Source organism: Antechinus flavipes, chromosome 4 (genome assembly GCF_016432865.1).
Source record: "Antechinus flavipes isolate AdamAnt ecotype Samford, QLD, Australia chromosome 4, AdamAnt_v2, whole genome shotgun sequence".
Classification (NCBI taxonomy): Eukaryota; Metazoa; Chordata; class Mammalia; order Dasyuromorphia; family Dasyuridae; genus Antechinus; species Antechinus flavipes.
Genome location: NC_067401.1, coordinates 49898804 through 49916883, shown reverse-complemented (window position 1 = coordinate 49916883; position 18080 = coordinate 49898804). Strand labels below are relative to the sequence as shown.

Genomic DNA, 18080 nt, shown 5'->3' with positions numbered 1-18080 from the left:
GTCATGTCCCCTGTCTAAAATTCCTTGTTTTCCCCTCTACCCCAATGCCTTCCTAAATATTATATAACATTCAAAGCTCAAATCAACCCTTACCTGTTCTATGAAGTCTTCTCTTAGTATTGTAATCCACATCAATTTCCCCTATCAATTCCTATGGCCTTTAAATAGTACCACCCAATATATTGTCTTGGGTTATCCTTCTCTGAATGTGTCATATGCATTAATTTTCCTGACATTGTCATAATTGAAAATCCTCCAGAAAAGCTTCCATGATATATTTCCTTTGTAGCCATTCCCCAATAGTATTAAACATAGTGGCTAGCACTCAAGTACTAATGGATTCAATAATTTTAGTTTAACACATATTTATTAAATACTACCATGTGCTAAATACTAAAGATGCAAATATGAAAAATGTTACAGAGGTGAAATAAATATACAAAAATTAAAAACAATACTATCTGTGTTCTTGAGGAATCTAATGATGGAAGGGGAGTGACTGAATATATATATAAATACACATGCAAATAAATGATTAACAAAGCAAAGTATAATAACAAAACAAAACAAAACAAAAAAAGGCTGGCAAAATATTTAGAGAAATTTGAAGGAAATAAAGATCGCTTTTAGCGGGAAGTGAGAAATGTGATAAAGTGAGGCAATGGAGACAGAACAGAGAAAAATGTCATAGAGCAAAGTGGAGTTAAGCCCAGAAAGGAGAGAAACCTCAACAGATGGAAATGAGGGTGAGAATCTATTCCAAATATGGGAAATGCCCTGGATAAAGGAACCAAAATGAAAGCGCCATATTACCAGAGAAAAGCAAAGTCAACTAACATGGTTCTAAATCCTGGTTCTGGTATTTTGTCCCTATGTGACTTTGAGCAAATCACATAAACTTTATGCACCCCATATTCCTTGTGAGAAAAATAAAGGGGTTAACTTAAATCCTGCTCTAATCAGTGATTCTCTTATGGAGATATGGAAAGAGCTCCAAGTTGGCTGAAGCAATCAGTAAAGGGGAATAATACAAATGAAAGATGGACAGGCAGGCTGATGCCAGCATGCTGAGGGCCTTGTATGCCAGAGTCAGGAGTTTATTCTGCAGAAATCTAACATTCAAAGAGTTTTGAATCAAAAGCAATCATAGTAATCTACTAAGAAGTTTAGTGGAACATTACTATACTGGAGAGAGGTTAAAAGACAATTGATTAGGAGTCAATTATAACAGTTTAGATGACAGATCAGGGTCTAAATTAGAGTGTGGAGGCTGGGTCAGATGTGTGAAAGTCTAAATATCTAAGAGATCACAGAGACATTAATCAAAGTAGAGAAATTAGGGTAAAGAGAAGGTGGATAGAGGAGTTAGTTAGCAAACAATTCAGGTACTACTACCCAGAAGAGAGGATGAAATTCTATGAAGATAATGAATCATCTGCATGGAGAGGCTGCTAAAGTCATGCAAAAAGGTGAATTCACTAAGAGCAACATGTAGGCCGACAGGAAAATGTATCTGGAACAAGACCTTGGGAGGAAGGTAATGAAGTAGCAAAGAGGGCAGAAAGAACAGTCAGTTTCCCTAATTCTATGAGAATATCAACTGATGAATATAAAATATGTATAAAATATATAAAAAAATGCCAATAACAGACAAGTTATTTTTATTACTAAATCATCAAGACAGTAAAATAAGCAATTTTTAAAGTCAAAGACCTAAGGCAAACTGATCCTATGTCCCATTCCTCCTAAGGTTTACTCTCCCCTACACTACTTACAATAGAAGGCATTCTAGTTTCTTTTAATCTTTTCCAAAATTGTGAGTTAAAATAAATTATGGTTTTAATACTCTCAAGGATATTTGCACTTTAATAGAAGGCTTCTGAAAACTTAAGGCCTTTAAAACACAAAGAAATCAGTCCAGGTTCCAAGATAGCCATTGGAAGAAACATTAAGGGGCAAAAAGGTCTTTAATCCTTTAAATTATAACACAAAGTCTACTTAGAGGACTAAACAGAGTTAGAAGACCTGGCTTCAAGAGCTGGCTCCACTTCCTACTAGCATTAAAAGAAGTCTGCTTCACCTCTCGGAGTTTCAATATCTTCCATAAAATGATAATATAGCCTTAGTTATTGTAAGGATTAAATGTGAATATAAATGAGATGCTTTATAACTGTAAAGTAGCATATAAAAGTAAACTGTAATTTAAAAACCAACTCTGATTGTGTAGCTATTACAATCTAAATATGGACAAAAATATGAAATCAAACAAAATTCCAATGTAAGACTTCCCACCTGTTGCAAAAGAGAGTCCCCCAAAAACCACCATTTAGGGATGCAGATTCCGAAGATTCTACTCCTCTGACTTTATCAGAGCAGCTATAACTTCCACATTCTCTGCTCCCATCACCATTTACAGTTTTGCGTAATTTTCTACAAAAGAACATTTCAACAACTTCAGATTATTCAAACCTTTCTCTCTTCTGCCACATTGAACACCCAAATACGCAAGATTATATGCAAAAAACACAGCTATACACACTTTAAATCTGCCATCTTCCTGACATCATGTACAATCAAACCTACATAGCAAAGGAAGATGACACACCAAAAACACATGAGATTTAAACAGTGTGGTGAGGAAACTATTGGCAATATAGTCCCAAATCCAAAGCCCTATGGAAGTGGGTGGCCAAAGATATCATTTATTTAATCACAAAATAATCACTATTGAGAAATATCCTTAGTAACAACTGTAGACCAAAGTTGTCTTCACACATGTATAAGAGTCTCTTCAAGCACATTAATGGACAGCACTAGCATCAACAGCCATTAACTTCAAATGGATGATCAAAACAAAACAAAACAAAATCCAGCCCCAGTGAAGCCTAGGCAAAAGAAATTTGTCCCAGCATTAACAGACTGGAGCTAAAAAACAGATATAATAATGGCCATAGATGGCATCCTATATACATGGATGAAACAAGCAGTAAATACTAATAATAGAAATACAGCACTTCGTTTTCATAAAAGCTTATCAACTTGTTTAGCTGTGATAAAATTTAATTCTTTTCTGAATAAAAACAAAACTGACAACATTCAAAAATAAGCACATACAGATACTCAGTACAAATAAACAGAAAACAACTTATAAGATGATGTGGAGAATAAAATTATACATATTAAGTGGAAAAATAAGATAAACATTTAGCTATAAAAGAAACATGCCTTTTACTATGACTAAAATACAGATATACCTTGAAATCTGTAAAACTATAACTTGAATTTCAATTAAATGTAAAAAAAATCAAATTAAATCAACTTCTGTTAATGTTTTAGAAATTATGTATAAAAGTATCAAAGAAGGGAAATTGGCAGACTTAAAGCATGGTTGAATGCATACAAAAACATACTCAATTTTTAATTATACTGAATTTTCACCCACTTTTGGTTGGGAAGTTGGATTTGAGAAAAGAAAGCTTGCATGCACAATTATGAAAAAACAAAATGTCATTCACAGTTTCATTAACGGCTTGTAATATGTATCATCCAAATATCAATCTAAGCTAAGCTCTGCTGAGATCATCATTATATTTACCAGTGTGTGTTGAATATTTTGGTCAGAGATACTATTAAAGATGGTTTACCAAGTCAAATAAAAGGCAGAGAAGGTACACATAGTGAATACCACTACATTTAATTTTTAAAAGAATCATTAGAATGAAAGAATCTCAACTCCAAATAAGCTAAGATTCATAAGCAAATTGGAATGCAAGGATAATTTTTATTACCATTCATTTCTATAAATCATAAAAAACAGTTGGAAAGAAGCACAACAAAATGCACAATTTTCAACCATGAATTTTAAAACATGTACATAAAATATCTTTCTAGAAAATATGTAATTATAAATATAATTTTGCATTTTACCTCCTTCTCCGGTTTCCATTGGTTCCTGAAGGTTTAGCAATCTGAGTGGAGACTATTTGACAGTGGACAGTTCCCATCAATAGCATAAGGCACATTGGACCAATCACTTCACTTACATTCACAACAGGCATTACGAAATACAATACAAATGCTATAACTGAAAAGGAGAAGTTTCAGAATGTGAAAAGCTATACTAAGGAGTACCTTTGATTCCTATTCTGAAATAACTTTACAATATTTATCATTTTACTAAAGTTTCAAAGTACATATATGTAATTTTATCTTACTTCACATAGAAATTTATTTACCTTTGTCAATAAAATTCTGTGAAAAACTGTATGAATGAGGTCCAAAGATTGTATTTTTTTGGTACTATGAACAATTTTTCCTTTTGAAAAGGATAAACTATGATATCTACAAGCAATTCATTAGAATTAATTCAACTAGTTAAGATTTAAGAGTTTTGCAAAATTGAGAGGCAAATTCAGGTTCTAAAAAAGGACTACAATAATTTACATCCAACAGACACTGAAGATGGAAGTTTATCTCCTCTTTAAAGAGTTAGTCCAACAGGGTGAATAGAATGACAGATCTGAAGTCAAAAATACCCAGGTTCAAAATCTGCCTCAATCTCAGACATTAATTGTGTGACGCTGGGTAACTCACTTTACCTTCATGGGTCTCAGTTACTTCATATGTAAAATGAAGGGGTCAGAATCAATGACCAGTTAGATCCTAGGATCTTTTCAAAGAAATCTTAATCAAAACTCAAAGGAATACTAGAAATTCCACTAAATAGTAAGACAGAACCCATACAGAATCTTCATTGAGAGATATCATGAAAATAAAAGAAAAATGTCATCAAATTTATGAGATCAAATTAAGAAATGATAGTAAAATCCACTGTTTAAAAAGCAAGACCGTAGCAAAGATATGATACCATAGGTATTTCAGCAAGGTTACATAGATAGTACTTGTAGACCAAATGTGGGACCAAGACAACTTAAAAAAGATTTCTAGTTCAGTTTAAGTAAATTTATGTTATAAGATCTCTTTCTTGGGGATCTTACTATTCATAAAGATAAATACCAAGGCTATATATATTAGATGTTGCCCTGAGTAGAAAACAACAATGGACAGAAAACATTTTGACAGTTTCCATCATTTGAAATCAATTACTTGAAATGATTTTGATTATTCCAGCAATTAGTCAATATTAAACGTCTACTATGTGCCTAGAACTGTGCTAAACAAAAGGATGGTAACAGAATATTCCCAAATATGGGTTAATAACATGTTAAAGTGATCCCCTGAAAAGTAACATCATATGGGTACTATAACTGATTCTGTATGTAACTTGATCTCCAACAAATAAGTCATCTACTATGTTGAGGCACAATAATGTATGCTAGGAATACAGAGATCAAAAACAATGCTAACTTTGCCCTCAAGAAACTTATAGACTAATGCAAGGGTTATCCTCTATACAATAAGTGTGATACCAGGAAGAATGTAATGGGTACAAAAGAGGGAAGTCTAAGAAGGCCCAAAATCCTTTCAGATAGGGAGAGAAAGAGAGTAATTTGGGGAAGAGAGGGACAATTTCCTTAAAAAAAGTGGTACTTGAGAGGACTGGACCCAATGAAATAAAAGAATAAGTATTTACTTTGTACCTATTTTATATATACTTAAGTAAATACATGTTATTTTCCTCAATAGAATTTAAATTTTCTGAGAGCAAGAACCTCTTCATTTTTGTGTTTGCACATCTAATGCCTAGCCAAGCAGTGGGTGGCACACAATAGGTGGCACACAATAGGTATTTAATAAATGCTTATCAATTGATTGAAGAAGTAGTGTGTTCCTGACAAAAGATAGAGTGGAAAAAAAACATGAAATGAACAGATAAAGTGTACAATAAGTATGAATATAGGTCTTTATTAAACAATATCAAATGAGTGGAATGGCAAAATGTGAAACAGCATAAATAGTCACACAAGAGTTGTTCAATACTTTTAGTTACCTTGCATAAGGTAAAGCAGTAGCAGCCAAATAAAGATTCGTAAAGAGGTAACCTGAATCCACCATTTGCTGAACAGTGGAAAACAAATAACCCGAACAATTCCTTTCCGAGTTAGTGATGTCCATGGAATTTCAGGTTTGGCTTTGGCAAATGTTGAGCCTTCAAACAAACAAAGCAATATACATTTTAATTTGTCATTTTAACCACACATATTTTATTGGTTTATTATACATTTAAATTAATATGGAAAGTATGATAGAGAGGAAAAATCAAGGCTAAGCAGCACAGTTCCAAGCAGCTTTAGAGTTAATGAAGCATCTGTACTACACAAGGCAAAGGAAGCAAGTACTATTATCCTCATTTTTCCACTGGTGAAAAAGCCTCCAAGGGTAAGTGACTGAATGGTTAGTATTAAGAGCAGAACTTGAACTCAGGTTTTCCCTGAATATAAATCTTGTGCTCATTCCAATCTATGAAAAAAGACTGGAGACAATGTAGCCAATAATGCGTGACATTAAATCGCTTCACCTTTATGGGCCACTGATTTTTGATGTATTTTTACTTAAAAGAGAAGAAAGAGTTTACATAAGTAGTTTTATTTGAGGAAACCTTGAAAGAGGTATAAAATTTCAACAGATGAATGACAATACTTTTGGAATCGGAAGATAAAAGCAAAAATACAGAGTTAGGAAAGTACAGATATGTTTGAAGAATGATGATCTGTTTGATTTGGGCTGGAACACAGGCTATGTAAGGGCAGTATTGTGAGACAAAGATGGAGAGGTAGAATGAAGCCAGATGGTGGAAGGCCTTGAGTGTCAAGTTAAGGAGGCTTTATTTTATTTTAGAGGAAATGTTTAACAACAGCAGACAGAAGAAATTTTATTTTTGAAAATGGGGAAACAATCAAAATTATGCATCAAAGATATTCATCTGGTAATAATGTAGGTCAGGAGTTCTTAATCTTTTTTGAGTTATGTCCTATAGGATCATCTTCTCAGAATAAAAGTCTATAAATGTATAATAAAACACATTAAGACTATTAAGAAAACAAATTATATTAGTTATCACAATTTTTTTTTTTTTTTTTTTTTTTTTTTACAAATTCCTAGACACCTCCCCCCCTCCAAGTTAATAATCCCTGGTGTAAATGATGGATGAAAATGAGGAAGAAATGAAGACAGAAAAACTTCTTAGGAGACTATTCTAGTATAGATGAAAAGTAGTTTGAGCCTAAATTAAGGCAAAAGAAATGAGAATGAAAAGAAAAGGATGAATGAGGGTGACAAGGGAAAAGAAAAAAATAAAAAAGAAAAAGTTCAACTGGGTGAGTAGAAAAATGATGGCGCTATGAACAGAAAAGGAAAAGCTAGAAGAAATTAAAGGCTGAAGGAAGAGAGAGGATGGTTTGATTTTGAACATGCTGAATTGAAGGTGTCAGTAAAACAGACAAGATTAAAAGATAAACTAGTGTGAAACACAGGTAGCTTGAGGTGGGTCAGGATTAGAGATATAGGTCTGATGCTTATATTTATAATTTTATCACTCTAATATCAATTAGTTGTAAGTTAAAGACCAAATCAGAAAACTTTTAAAGTTGGTCCAAAGGAAAAGTCTTACAAATTCTCTATTTCTAATCTTAGTTCTCACCCTTCTGAGCCTGACAATCTCAAAGAGTCCTAATACATTCTCTTTTCAATCATTTCGAAAACTAATATTATTCTATGATGGATGGATTTAGAAGAAATTTTTAATGTTTACTCCTCCAGATTTATAGCATTATTTATTTATTTGTTTGTTTTGGCTGAAGCAATTGGGGTTAAGTGACTTGCCCAGAGTCGCACACAGCTAGGAAATGTTAAGTGTTTAAGTGTCTGAGGCCAGATTTGATCTAAGGTCCTTCTGACTTCAGGACTGGTGCTCTATCTGCTGCATCAACTAGCTGCCCCTATAGCATAATTTTTAACAAGATAGGATCAAGAAAAAGAAAAATGTCTTAAGACACACGTTATAAAAATAATGAACTATTATGATTACTTATATTTCTGCAAGAAACAGAAGAAAAGGAATTTTGTAAATTAAAAAAATATATCTTGTTTTCATAAGGACAATATATTGCCAACAATTTTAATCTAATAAAAGCTTAGAACAGATTAAGAATTGGACTGATTTTAGAACCCACCTCTGATCAAGTCGACATCAATCAAGTCCGGCTTTATGTGACCTGTCTTTTTTGGTTTGTTTTTGAAGCCCTAGGATTTTAAAACACAAAGAACCATTTATATTTCTATTTCTTTGCATTGTTTGGTTCACAGAAAGAACTTTAATACTTTTAAAATTCTTCCAAAGCAACAGTCTATTTTTCATTTTTCCAGTAAAATCTTTTGAAAGCTATGTTTTCTCTAACAGTTTATCTTAAAGAACTCTATCAATAGTAGTCATCTTATAAAATTAGTTACTAAATACCATAAATTTTTTGTTCCCTAAAAATACTACTATGTAAGAGATCTTCAAGGAACATCTTTTGTATCCCAAAACTTCTATCAAAAAAAAATTTTTTTCATTCATCCAGAATGGTAGCAGTCCTATTATAACTATCTACATACAGAGATGAGAAATCTAGGGCAGTGAACAGTAGCTGTAATGGAGGTAGAAAGACCTAAGTACAAGTCCCACCATTGATACATACAGAGGTAATCTGAGAGAAATCAATTAATCTCATCCTGTTCTAAGCAATATTTTAAAAGATTACAAATTTCAGAGGTCTTGACTTGCATTAGTAAAGGAAAACAAAATCACAGGTCTTGTTCCTATTTCTAACAAATCTTACAAAGAAATTCCAAATTGTCTAAATGTCATTATGCTCTTAGTGGTTAAATATATTCAAGTATATATTTATGTCATTTGTAACATATATAGGAAAAATAAGCAGCATATCCATGATATATTCCATCTTTTCATCCAGTTGTCATTTTGCCAATTTCTGCCTCCCTGCTGAAAATCAGTACATTAAAATGACTGAATCTGAATTTCAATGTGGGAAACATGATCTGATAGCACTTTCACGTGGAAACACTCTGGATCAAGACATGAAGGAAGATTAAAAGATTTAATTTTTTGAAGCAGAATATAAAGATACCTAGCATTTCCATTCTGTTGCAGTCAATATTTAATTCTACTTAACTAAAAAGATACAGAGAAAAGTTGGCTGTTAAAAAAGTTTTATAAAAGACATAATTTGTTATATAGTAGAAAACATTTTGGCCAAAATGCAATAAAATTTCAATTAAGGTGGTGCCAAATTTTATCTTATTTTCTTTAATAGTATATTTTTCCAAATACGTGTAAAGATAGTTTTCAACATTCAATTTTACAAAACCTTCTTTTCAAAATTTTTCTCCCTCTCCTTCTCTTTTCCCTCCAGTAAGTGATCCAATATAGATTTAGCATCAAATTTTAAAGTCACTTTTTTAAAAAAAGGAACACTCTAAAAAGATTCTAAAATCTCTTAGTAATCAATGCAAAAATTTGACAATAAAGCATTAATGACAATATTGTAATATACTGAAAATCAGGAACAAAACTAAAAATGCTGAAAAGTAAAAATATAGTATAGTATCAGAAATTGACTATATGATCTTTTACCTCAATATTATTTTGCTAAGGCTTCTCAAGCTGCCTTTACACTCCTAGCTTTATGATCAACATAATTATTTTACTTTTTGTTAAACCTTACTGGAATACTAAGCTAGTAATACTTATGAAGTATTCTTCATATTTATACAGTTTAGAAATGTTCAGAAATCACACAATATTTCTTATATAGAGAGTATTGCATAAGCATGGTGATACATCAATGAAATAAGAAGTCTATCTCCCTAAAGAGCTTGCATGCTAAGGGTAACAGGGATAAGAAATATCTTTATATGTGGGCTATGATAATTCTGAGATAGAAGGGAAGAAGTGAGATGGTGGCACCAGTTAAGTACTGGAAAAAGGAAGGATAGTAACTGGCAGAGATAAGGACACTTCGAAGTACATTCCAAAACAGAGAACAGTAAAGACAAAGGCAATAATAGGAAAGGCAAGATGAAAACAGAGGAAGCTGGAGGTCAGAGGGCTGGTAGTCCAATTTGTCTGAAGAAGATCTTAAGAAAGATAAGTGGTGATATGACTTAAAAGGCCAAATTATATAGGACCTAAATACCGGGATAAGAGGTTTCTATTTACTCAGTAGCTGTGAAGAGTAGTAATAATTACTTCTTACATTTATGAATATATAGTATTTGTCTTACATGCAGTAGGTATTTATAAATGTTTAATAATTTAACTGAATATAAGAGATTTTAAAGTTTACAAAGCAGTTTCCTTACAACCTTGTAAAATAGACAGTAGTATAATAGACTAAGAAGTTTACATAAACAACATTGTGAAGAATGGATTGGAAATAGGAGAAAACAAAAGAATACTGGTTAAAAGACCATCATAACAGAGTGTCAGAACTAGGGTGGTTTGTAGTAAGAGTGTAAAGAAGGGCCAATAGGAGACATGTGCCAACCAACTGCATCTAGAGGAAGAGCACAAAAAATTAGAAATGACTACAAAATTTCAAGCACAGGTAACTTGGAAGAGGCAATGCTGTCAAAAAGAGAAAAGGGGAAAAAACAAGTTTGGGGAGAGTAACATAATAAGCTTCTTCTTTACCATGTTGAGTTCTTAATGCTGTTGGGACACCTTAACTAAAAATAACAGCTGACAATCATTTTTGGCAAAGCATTTTAGAAACACCGTTTCATCTGAATGTAACAATAACTTTGAAATAGATACTAGAGGGAAGAAGCATTTTTATATAGGATCTACTGACACTTGAAAAAAATATAATCTGCTTTATTAAAATAGGTGTTAATTCTATTTTAGAGGAAGATGTTTGAGATCAAAAGTCTTGTTCATTGTCTATGGTATCTTTTAGTAAGATACAGTTTCCTTTCTTATCTCTTATTAGATCTATTTTTGCTTTTGCTTGATCTGAGATTTGGATCGCTACCCTTGCGTTTTTTTAACCTCACCTGAAGCATAATAGATTCTGCTCCAGTCTTTTACCTTTACTCTAAATGTATCACTCTGTTTTAAATGTGTTTCTTGTAAACAACATATTGTAGGATTCTGGTTTTTAATTCAGTCTGTCATCTGCTTCCATTTTATGGGAGAGTACATCCCATTCACAGTTAAAATGACTAATTCTGTATTTCCTGCCATCATATTTACTCCAAGTTATGCTTTTCTTTTTCCTTTTCTTCCTCACCAGTATTTTGCTTAAGGCCACCCCTCAAAAAGCCTTCCCCATTTGTTATATCTTTCCTGAGTTTTCTATTAGCCTCTCCCTTTCCTTTCTCTTTTCCCCTCTCACTTCCCTATAAAGTAAGAAAAATTTCTTTGTGAAACCAATTATGTTCGATATTATCTCTTTGAGCCTCATCTAATGAGAATAAGATGCACAGAAAATTCATCCCCCTCCCTTTTTTCCCTCAATTATTTTCCTCTTTTTCCCTGTATAATCTGTGAAGCGCCTTGGATACCTTAAAATCAGCCAGAGTCAGGATAAGCAAAAGTCCTTGGTCTTTATTCTTGGTCTTTAGGGGTAGAAGTGAAGGGAATGGACACAGGATCTCTGCGACCATCCTTTTCCACCTCCACCGCCCAAGTGACTCTGGCTTATCTTACTCCCCCCCTAATCCTTCCCACAATTCTCTGTATACACCAAAAGATTAAACCAGCACAGAATAGTGGGAAGGGTCATTTTCCAAGCATTTGCTAATAGAGTATTGTCCAATGAATAGTTAGCCTTAAGTGCTTGGTTGTCCGAACTCAGTGCATCAACTCAACAGTTTCAGCCCTTTACAACAATCCCCTTTCTAGCTCTCATTTCTTTTTTATATTATCACAATAAAATCAAATTTTACCTGAACTCTGTAAGTATACCCATAACAGAGATATAGTTCTCAAGTGTTCTTTCCTTTTTACCTTTTTATGCTTCTCTTGAATTCTGTATATGGAGATCAAATTTTTTGTTCAGCTCTGGTCTTTTCATTAGAAATAAATGAAATTCACCTGTACCAATAAATGTCCATCTTCTTCCCTGAAAGATAATGCTCAATTTAGCTGGATAGTTGATTCTTGGCTGCAATGCAAGTTCCTTTGCCTTTCAGAATATCAGATTCCAGGCCCTTTGATCCTTTAAAGTGGAAACTGCTAGGTCCAGGGTAATCCTGATTGTGGCTCCTCAATATTTGGATTGTTTCTTTCCAGCTGCTTGCGGTATTTTGTCATTGGTCCAATAATTCTGAAATTTAGCTACACTATTCCTTGCAGTTTTCATTTTGGGGTCTCATTTAGGAGGTGAGCAGTGAATTCTTCCAATGGCTATTTTACCTTCGAATTCTAGGATATCAGGGCAGTTTTCCTTGATGATTCCTGAAAGATAATGTCTAGGTTCTTTTCTTTTTTCATCATGGTTTTTAGGAAATCCAATCATTTTTAGATTCTCTCTCTTAGGTCTATTTTCCAGGTCAGTTATTTTTCCAATGAGGTCATTTACATTTCTCTCTATTTTTTCTTTTTTTTTTTTTTTGGGTTTTGTTTGATTGATTCTTGATGTCTCATTACGTCATTCATTTCCATTTGCTCAGTTCTAATTTTTAGTTAATTATTTTCTTCAGTTACCTTTTTAAATTCCTTCTGTATTTAGCCAATTGAATTTTTAAGTGAGTTATTTTGTTCTATGAATTTTTTTTTCCATTCCACATATTCTGCTTTTTAGGGAGTTGTTTTCTTTTTCCATTTACAAATTCTGTTTTTCAAGTTGTTTTCTTTTTCCATTTCACAAATTCTGTTTTTCAAGGAGTTGTTATCTTTTTCCCTTTTGTTAAATCTATTTTGTAAATTTTTCCATTTCACTAAATCTTTTATAAGGAGTTTTCTTCAGATAATTTCTGTATTTCCTTTTCCAAACTGTCTTGCAAAGTTTCCTTTCCCCATTTTTCTTTAACTCTTTTTTAAGATCCCTTTTGAATTCTTCCAAGAGAGCCTTATGAGATGGGGACCAATTCATATTACCCTCTGGGGGTTCATCTAGAGTCAATCTGCTTTCAGTGTCCTTAGGGTTTATGTCCTCAAATTCGAAATCTGTTCTTTTCTTTCTCCAGAAAAACTATCTGTGATCAGAGTTCTTTTTGATTTTTTGCTCATTTTTTTTAAAGGTTGAGATCTGCTTTTAAGGCAAAGGGGAGATTGTATACGCTTCCCCTACAAGAGACAACAGCTGAACTTGATTGGACTATGCTCCGGGTCTGGGTGGACATGGCCAGGTCCTGCAATATTCTGGGGTTTAAGGGCTCACTATTTGCTTTTTGTATTTGCATTGGATATCTTACAGCTAATCTGCTGATATACTGGCTTGCAACCAGGATAGAGTAGCCAACATTGCTACAGATTCCTCCTGGTAGATTTCCCCGCTATCAGGATGCCACACGGCCCTGGGTCTCTGCACTGCCTACACTCAGGAGCCTGAGCTCAGCTGCCTGTTCTTGGCCTGCCACCCTCTGTACCAAATTGAAACAGACTTTTTCTGAAGATTTTCTAAATTATCTTCTACTGGAATTTGTTACACTACAAATATTGGTGGGTTTTGTCACTCCAAAACCAGTTCAGAGGCTTGATTTGCTATTAATCTGAGGAACATCAGAGAGAGCTCAGCAAAAAGATGTCTCCTCTCTGTCATCTTGGCTCTGCCCCATAACTTGTCCATTGTCATAAGATACGGGATTTTGTTTTTGTTTTTTAGAATATGAGAAAATTTAAATATGTCTGTACAATGAAGCAAAGATGCCAGTGGAGAGAGACTGAAGATATATTAGAGAGGGAGAATTGATGGAATAAGATATAAGATATCTTATAAATAGGGATAAAATAGGGATAGGATCCTGGGCATAGATAGAAAGGCTATTCTTAGAAAGGAAAATAGTCACTTTTTGTCTTAAGTTAAAGAAGAAAGAATGGGGACAGTAGGTGGTGCAGTGGATACAGCACCACCCCTGAAGTCAGGAGGACCTGAGTTCAAATTTGACTACAAACACTTAATACTTCCTGGCTGTGTGACCCTGGGCAAGTCACTTAACCCCAATTGTCTGAAAGAAAGAAAGAAAGAAAGAAAGAAAGAAAAAAAGAAAAGAAAGAAAGAAAGAAAGAAAGAAAGAAAGAAAGAAAAGAAAGAAAAGAAAGAAAAGAAAAGAAAAGAAAAGAAAAGAAAAGAAAAGAAAAGAATAAGTGAGAACACAGATCTGTAAAGAAATGGAATTGAGAGATGAAGAATTGCTCCATTTCACTTTGGATAGTCTTAATTTTCTTGGGAAGTTCAGTAAGTTCTTCACAGAGAATGTGACTTACTTCTAAAGTCTTTGAAGTCTGAAATTATATTAAATTAATTTTTGTGGAATGAAATTAATCATAACCATGCGTTATAATAAATCACAGGATCACAGGACAAAGGGAATCTTAGAGGCCATCATCAAGTTAAGTCTCATTTGTCTACACTTTGCTCGATATAACTTTTCACTACAAAACAGAAATAGTACAATACTCAAATTAAATCAATATTTATTAAATACCTAATGTGTGCATGACATATGTTAAGTTTAGGGATAACAAAAAAAATCTATCACACCCTTAAGGACTTTATTCATGCACACAAATAAATAAACACAAAGAAATACAGTAGGCTTTGGAGTTACACAGAACATTGATAATTAAGGAAGGATACCTGGGAGAAATGCTACCTGACCTAAAATTTGAGATAAATCAGCAAGCCTTCATTGAGTATCTCTGACATATGCAGAGCATTGTGCTAGGTACTAAGGATTCAAAGACAAAATTCAAATAGTCCCTCCCTCAAGGAACTTACATTCAATTGGATACTGTACCATATACAAAGTAAACATAAGGTAAGTTCAAGAAGGATGCACCAGCAGCTCTTCCATAAGAGGGAGCCTCAATGTAAGAAGTGGTTAAAGTTGAGTGTGAAGGAAACAAAGAATTCTAAGAGGTAAAGATGATGACACAAGAGTACATTTCAGGCATGTGGGCCTGATAGTTTGGGCAAAGGCACACAGATGGAAGAAATATCATAGAAGAAGAAAAGCAAGACATCCACTTTGGCTAGATAGAACTAAAACAAGAGTGAGAGCAATGTGTAATAAATCTGGAGAAGGAGGTGGGAGTCAAATTATACAAGGTTTCACGTTGCACTAAGGAGCCAATGAAGTTTCTCAAGCAAGAGGATAACACAATTGGATCTATGCTTTAGGAATATCACTTTGGCAACTGTGCAGAGTATGGCTAAGATTAAAGGAAGAGAGAACAATGTGAACAACTGTAACAATTAAGGAAAGAGGAATTGAGTTAGAGTGATGAGAGTCACTAGAGCAGTGGCCAGCTAAGTGGAAAAGAGGGGACAGCTACCAGAGATGATGTAGAAATAGAATCAAAAAGATCTGGCAATTTCTTTGTCAGGGAGAGTAAGTAATCAAGGAAAGCTCTGAGATCACAAACTTGGGTGACTGGGAGAATGATGGTACCTTATACAAATAAAGTTAATTCAGAAAAAGGTCAGGTATAGACAGAGATGAAAAGAGTACATTCCAGGTATAAGGGATTACCTGCACAAATGCAGAAAGGCAGACTATAATGAAATACCCAGTTTAAGAAATCAGCTAGTAATCAAATTTACCCTGTACATAAAGAGTACCAGAAAATAGTACTGGTATACTACTAATAGTGGTGAAGTAATTCAGTGGAAGGAATGTGGGCCTAGAATCAGTTCAAATCTGGCCTCAAATACTAACTAATTCTGGGGCCCTGCTTGCCTCAGTTTCCTCATCTGTAAATAAGCTGGAGAAGGAAATAGCAAACCACTTCAGGGTCTTTGCCAAGAAATCCCCATATTGGGTCATCAAGAGTCAAGCATGATAGAAGTGACACAACAACAACAAAAGTATTCGATATAACTAGAAAGGTAGGCTAGAACTAGATTTATCAGGTTTTAACTGCTGGGGCAGGGAAGTATTTATATTTTATGATAGAAGCAATAGGGAGCCACTCAAAAGTTTTTAAGCAGGAGGGTAATTCTATTAACATTAATCTTTTAGAAAAATTCTTTTAGAGACATGGAATCTAGGTTGAAGAGGAAAGATAATGAGAACAGGAAGGTCAATTAGATTGCCACTACAATAATCTAGGACAGACAATAAGGGTGGTAGTATTATCAGCAAGGGGGGAGCAGATTTCCACTATGTTACAGAGTTAGAACTTATGACTTGGGTGGACAATAATCCAAAGTTCTGGAGAAGGAGAGTTTAAAGGGGAAGAAAATGCATTCATTTTTTAACACCATGAATCTGAGATACCAATTGGACACCCCACATTAAGCACTAGAAAACTAAACTATGGCTAGAGGTAGGATCAAGAGAACTAGCTTACCTTTATCTGGGTCTGTTCAATAGATTTTTCCCATATCTGCTGATCATATGCTCCAATCTGTAATAGATAACAGGTTGTTCAAATGACCTATAGTAAATAATTAAATTTAAACCAAATCCTAAAAAAGTTATGAAAACTAGTGAAAAGGTTATTTTTTTAAATTTCCTAGAAAATAACTATGCTTCCTTGGATTATAGAGAACCATTATGCCCAAGGATCATATTCTTCACAATGCCCTAATGACTGTTTTTTAAAGGAAGGGTCAGATTGTATACATATTGAGCTTTGATTAGATATTCCAATTTCTTAAGAAAATGACCAATGAGGAGCTGGAGGAAAGCAACAGATAAGGGCTTATTATAAAGAGACGGACTGTAAATACAGCATAGGAGGAAGAGGAGAACCGTTGTGAGAAAAGAACTGAGATTTCCACGAGGTGGCTTGGATTGGGGGAGTGACTGGGCAGAGGATGAATCCTCGAGTGCACCCGTCTGGGCGGAAGAAGATAACGGCTTCTCCGGCCGAGGATCCCGACATCCCTGCAGGGATGGGAATCGGCCCCCTCCTAAGGGCGTGCGGGGGCAGGGAGGGTGAGTAGAGCCGGCCCCGGCTGCGGGGGCAGGGGACGTAACCAGAAGGCCGGGGGTGCTACGAGAGGCGCAGTCCGCGGAGGCCCCGCCCGAGCCGCAGGCGCCCCTCCCCCCGGGGTGGGGGAGGGGCGCGCTCACCTTCTTCTGGTACCACGATATGGCATCTCTCTCATTTGCGTCCATCTGTGTGTCTCCAGAGAATGGGATTTCACGGAGAGCTAGGGAAAACGCGTGAGCGGGGACGGGCGGTTGCCGGGCTCGGGCTCGGCCTCGGAGGCCGCCTCTCCCTCCCCGGGCCTTTCCCGGGGCCTTGGTGTGAGGCGGCGGCCGCGGCGGCGGCGGCAGCAGCGACGGCGGCGGCGGCGGCGGCGGCGGCAGCGACGCGCGGGGATGCCCCGGGGGAGGTGGGGGACGAGGGCCGGCTGCCGGGGCTCACCGTCTCCCCGGACCGCCTCGCCTCACCCCCACCCTCTCCGACAGTAGCGCTCTCACCTGGTGCCGGTTGCCCCTCAGTTCGGCGGCCGGGACCGCTTTTTTCAGTGGTCCCGGCCCGGCCGCAGGGCCCGCAGGCCACATCTTCCCCCAGAGGAGGAGACACCCGCGGGGGCGGTTACCATGGAGACCGCGCCGGCCGCGCCGCCCTGCCGCCAGCCGGCCAGCCACGGCGGCTGCGCCGTGCGTGCTTCCGCCGGCGGCCGCCGTTCTGTGTGCTCGCGGGGAGGGGCTGAAGAGTCGGGGGGGGGGGATAAGGGGGGAAGAGGGAAACAGCGGGTTCGGGAGGCCAAGGGGCAGAAGGCCGGAAAGCGGAGCGGACGCTTGCTCCCTGGACACAGGTGCTCGGCTCCGGGCCTCCGGCCTTTCCCTTGCGTTTCCGGAGCGGGAAACCTGCCCTGACCCTTGACGGTCAGAGGCCTCCGGCCCCTCCCCGGAGATGTTAGGAAATGCTTGCGATACGGAGAATTTCCACACCCCCATCGTATTGAAATCACCCTTTCTTCCCCCCACCCCAA

At 36.1% G+C, this 18080-nt stretch overlaps 1 protein-coding gene across 5 annotated transcripts in view; it reads right to left on the bottom strand.

The window, feature by feature from the left end:
* Positions 1 to 17686, bottom strand: part of PHTF1 (putative homeodomain transcription factor 1) — a 50681-nt gene extending 32995 nt beyond the window's left edge. For 2 of the 5 annotated variants that reach the window (XM_051992992.1, XM_051992994.1), the window contains exons 1-6: positions 17563 to 17686; positions 16481 to 16537; positions 8133 to 8202; positions 5951 to 6109; positions 3928 to 4084; positions 2293 to 2430 (exon numbers count right to left, since the gene is read on the bottom strand). In XM_051992992.1, the coding sequence (XP_051848952.1) occupies positions 2293 to 2430; positions 3928 to 4084; positions 5951 to 6109; positions 8133 to 8202; positions 16481 to 16537; positions 17563 to 17646 (665 nt within the window). In that variant the 5' untranslated portion in view covers positions 17647 to 17686. Of the gene's footprint in view, positions 1 to 2292; positions 2431 to 3927; positions 4085 to 5950; positions 6110 to 8132; positions 8203 to 16480; positions 16538 to 17208 lie in introns of all 5 variants that reach the window. The other 3 variants (XM_051992993.1, XM_051992995.1, XM_051992996.1) reach the window with 3 other exon arrangements.
* Positions 17687 to 18080: the final 394 nt, after the last annotated feature.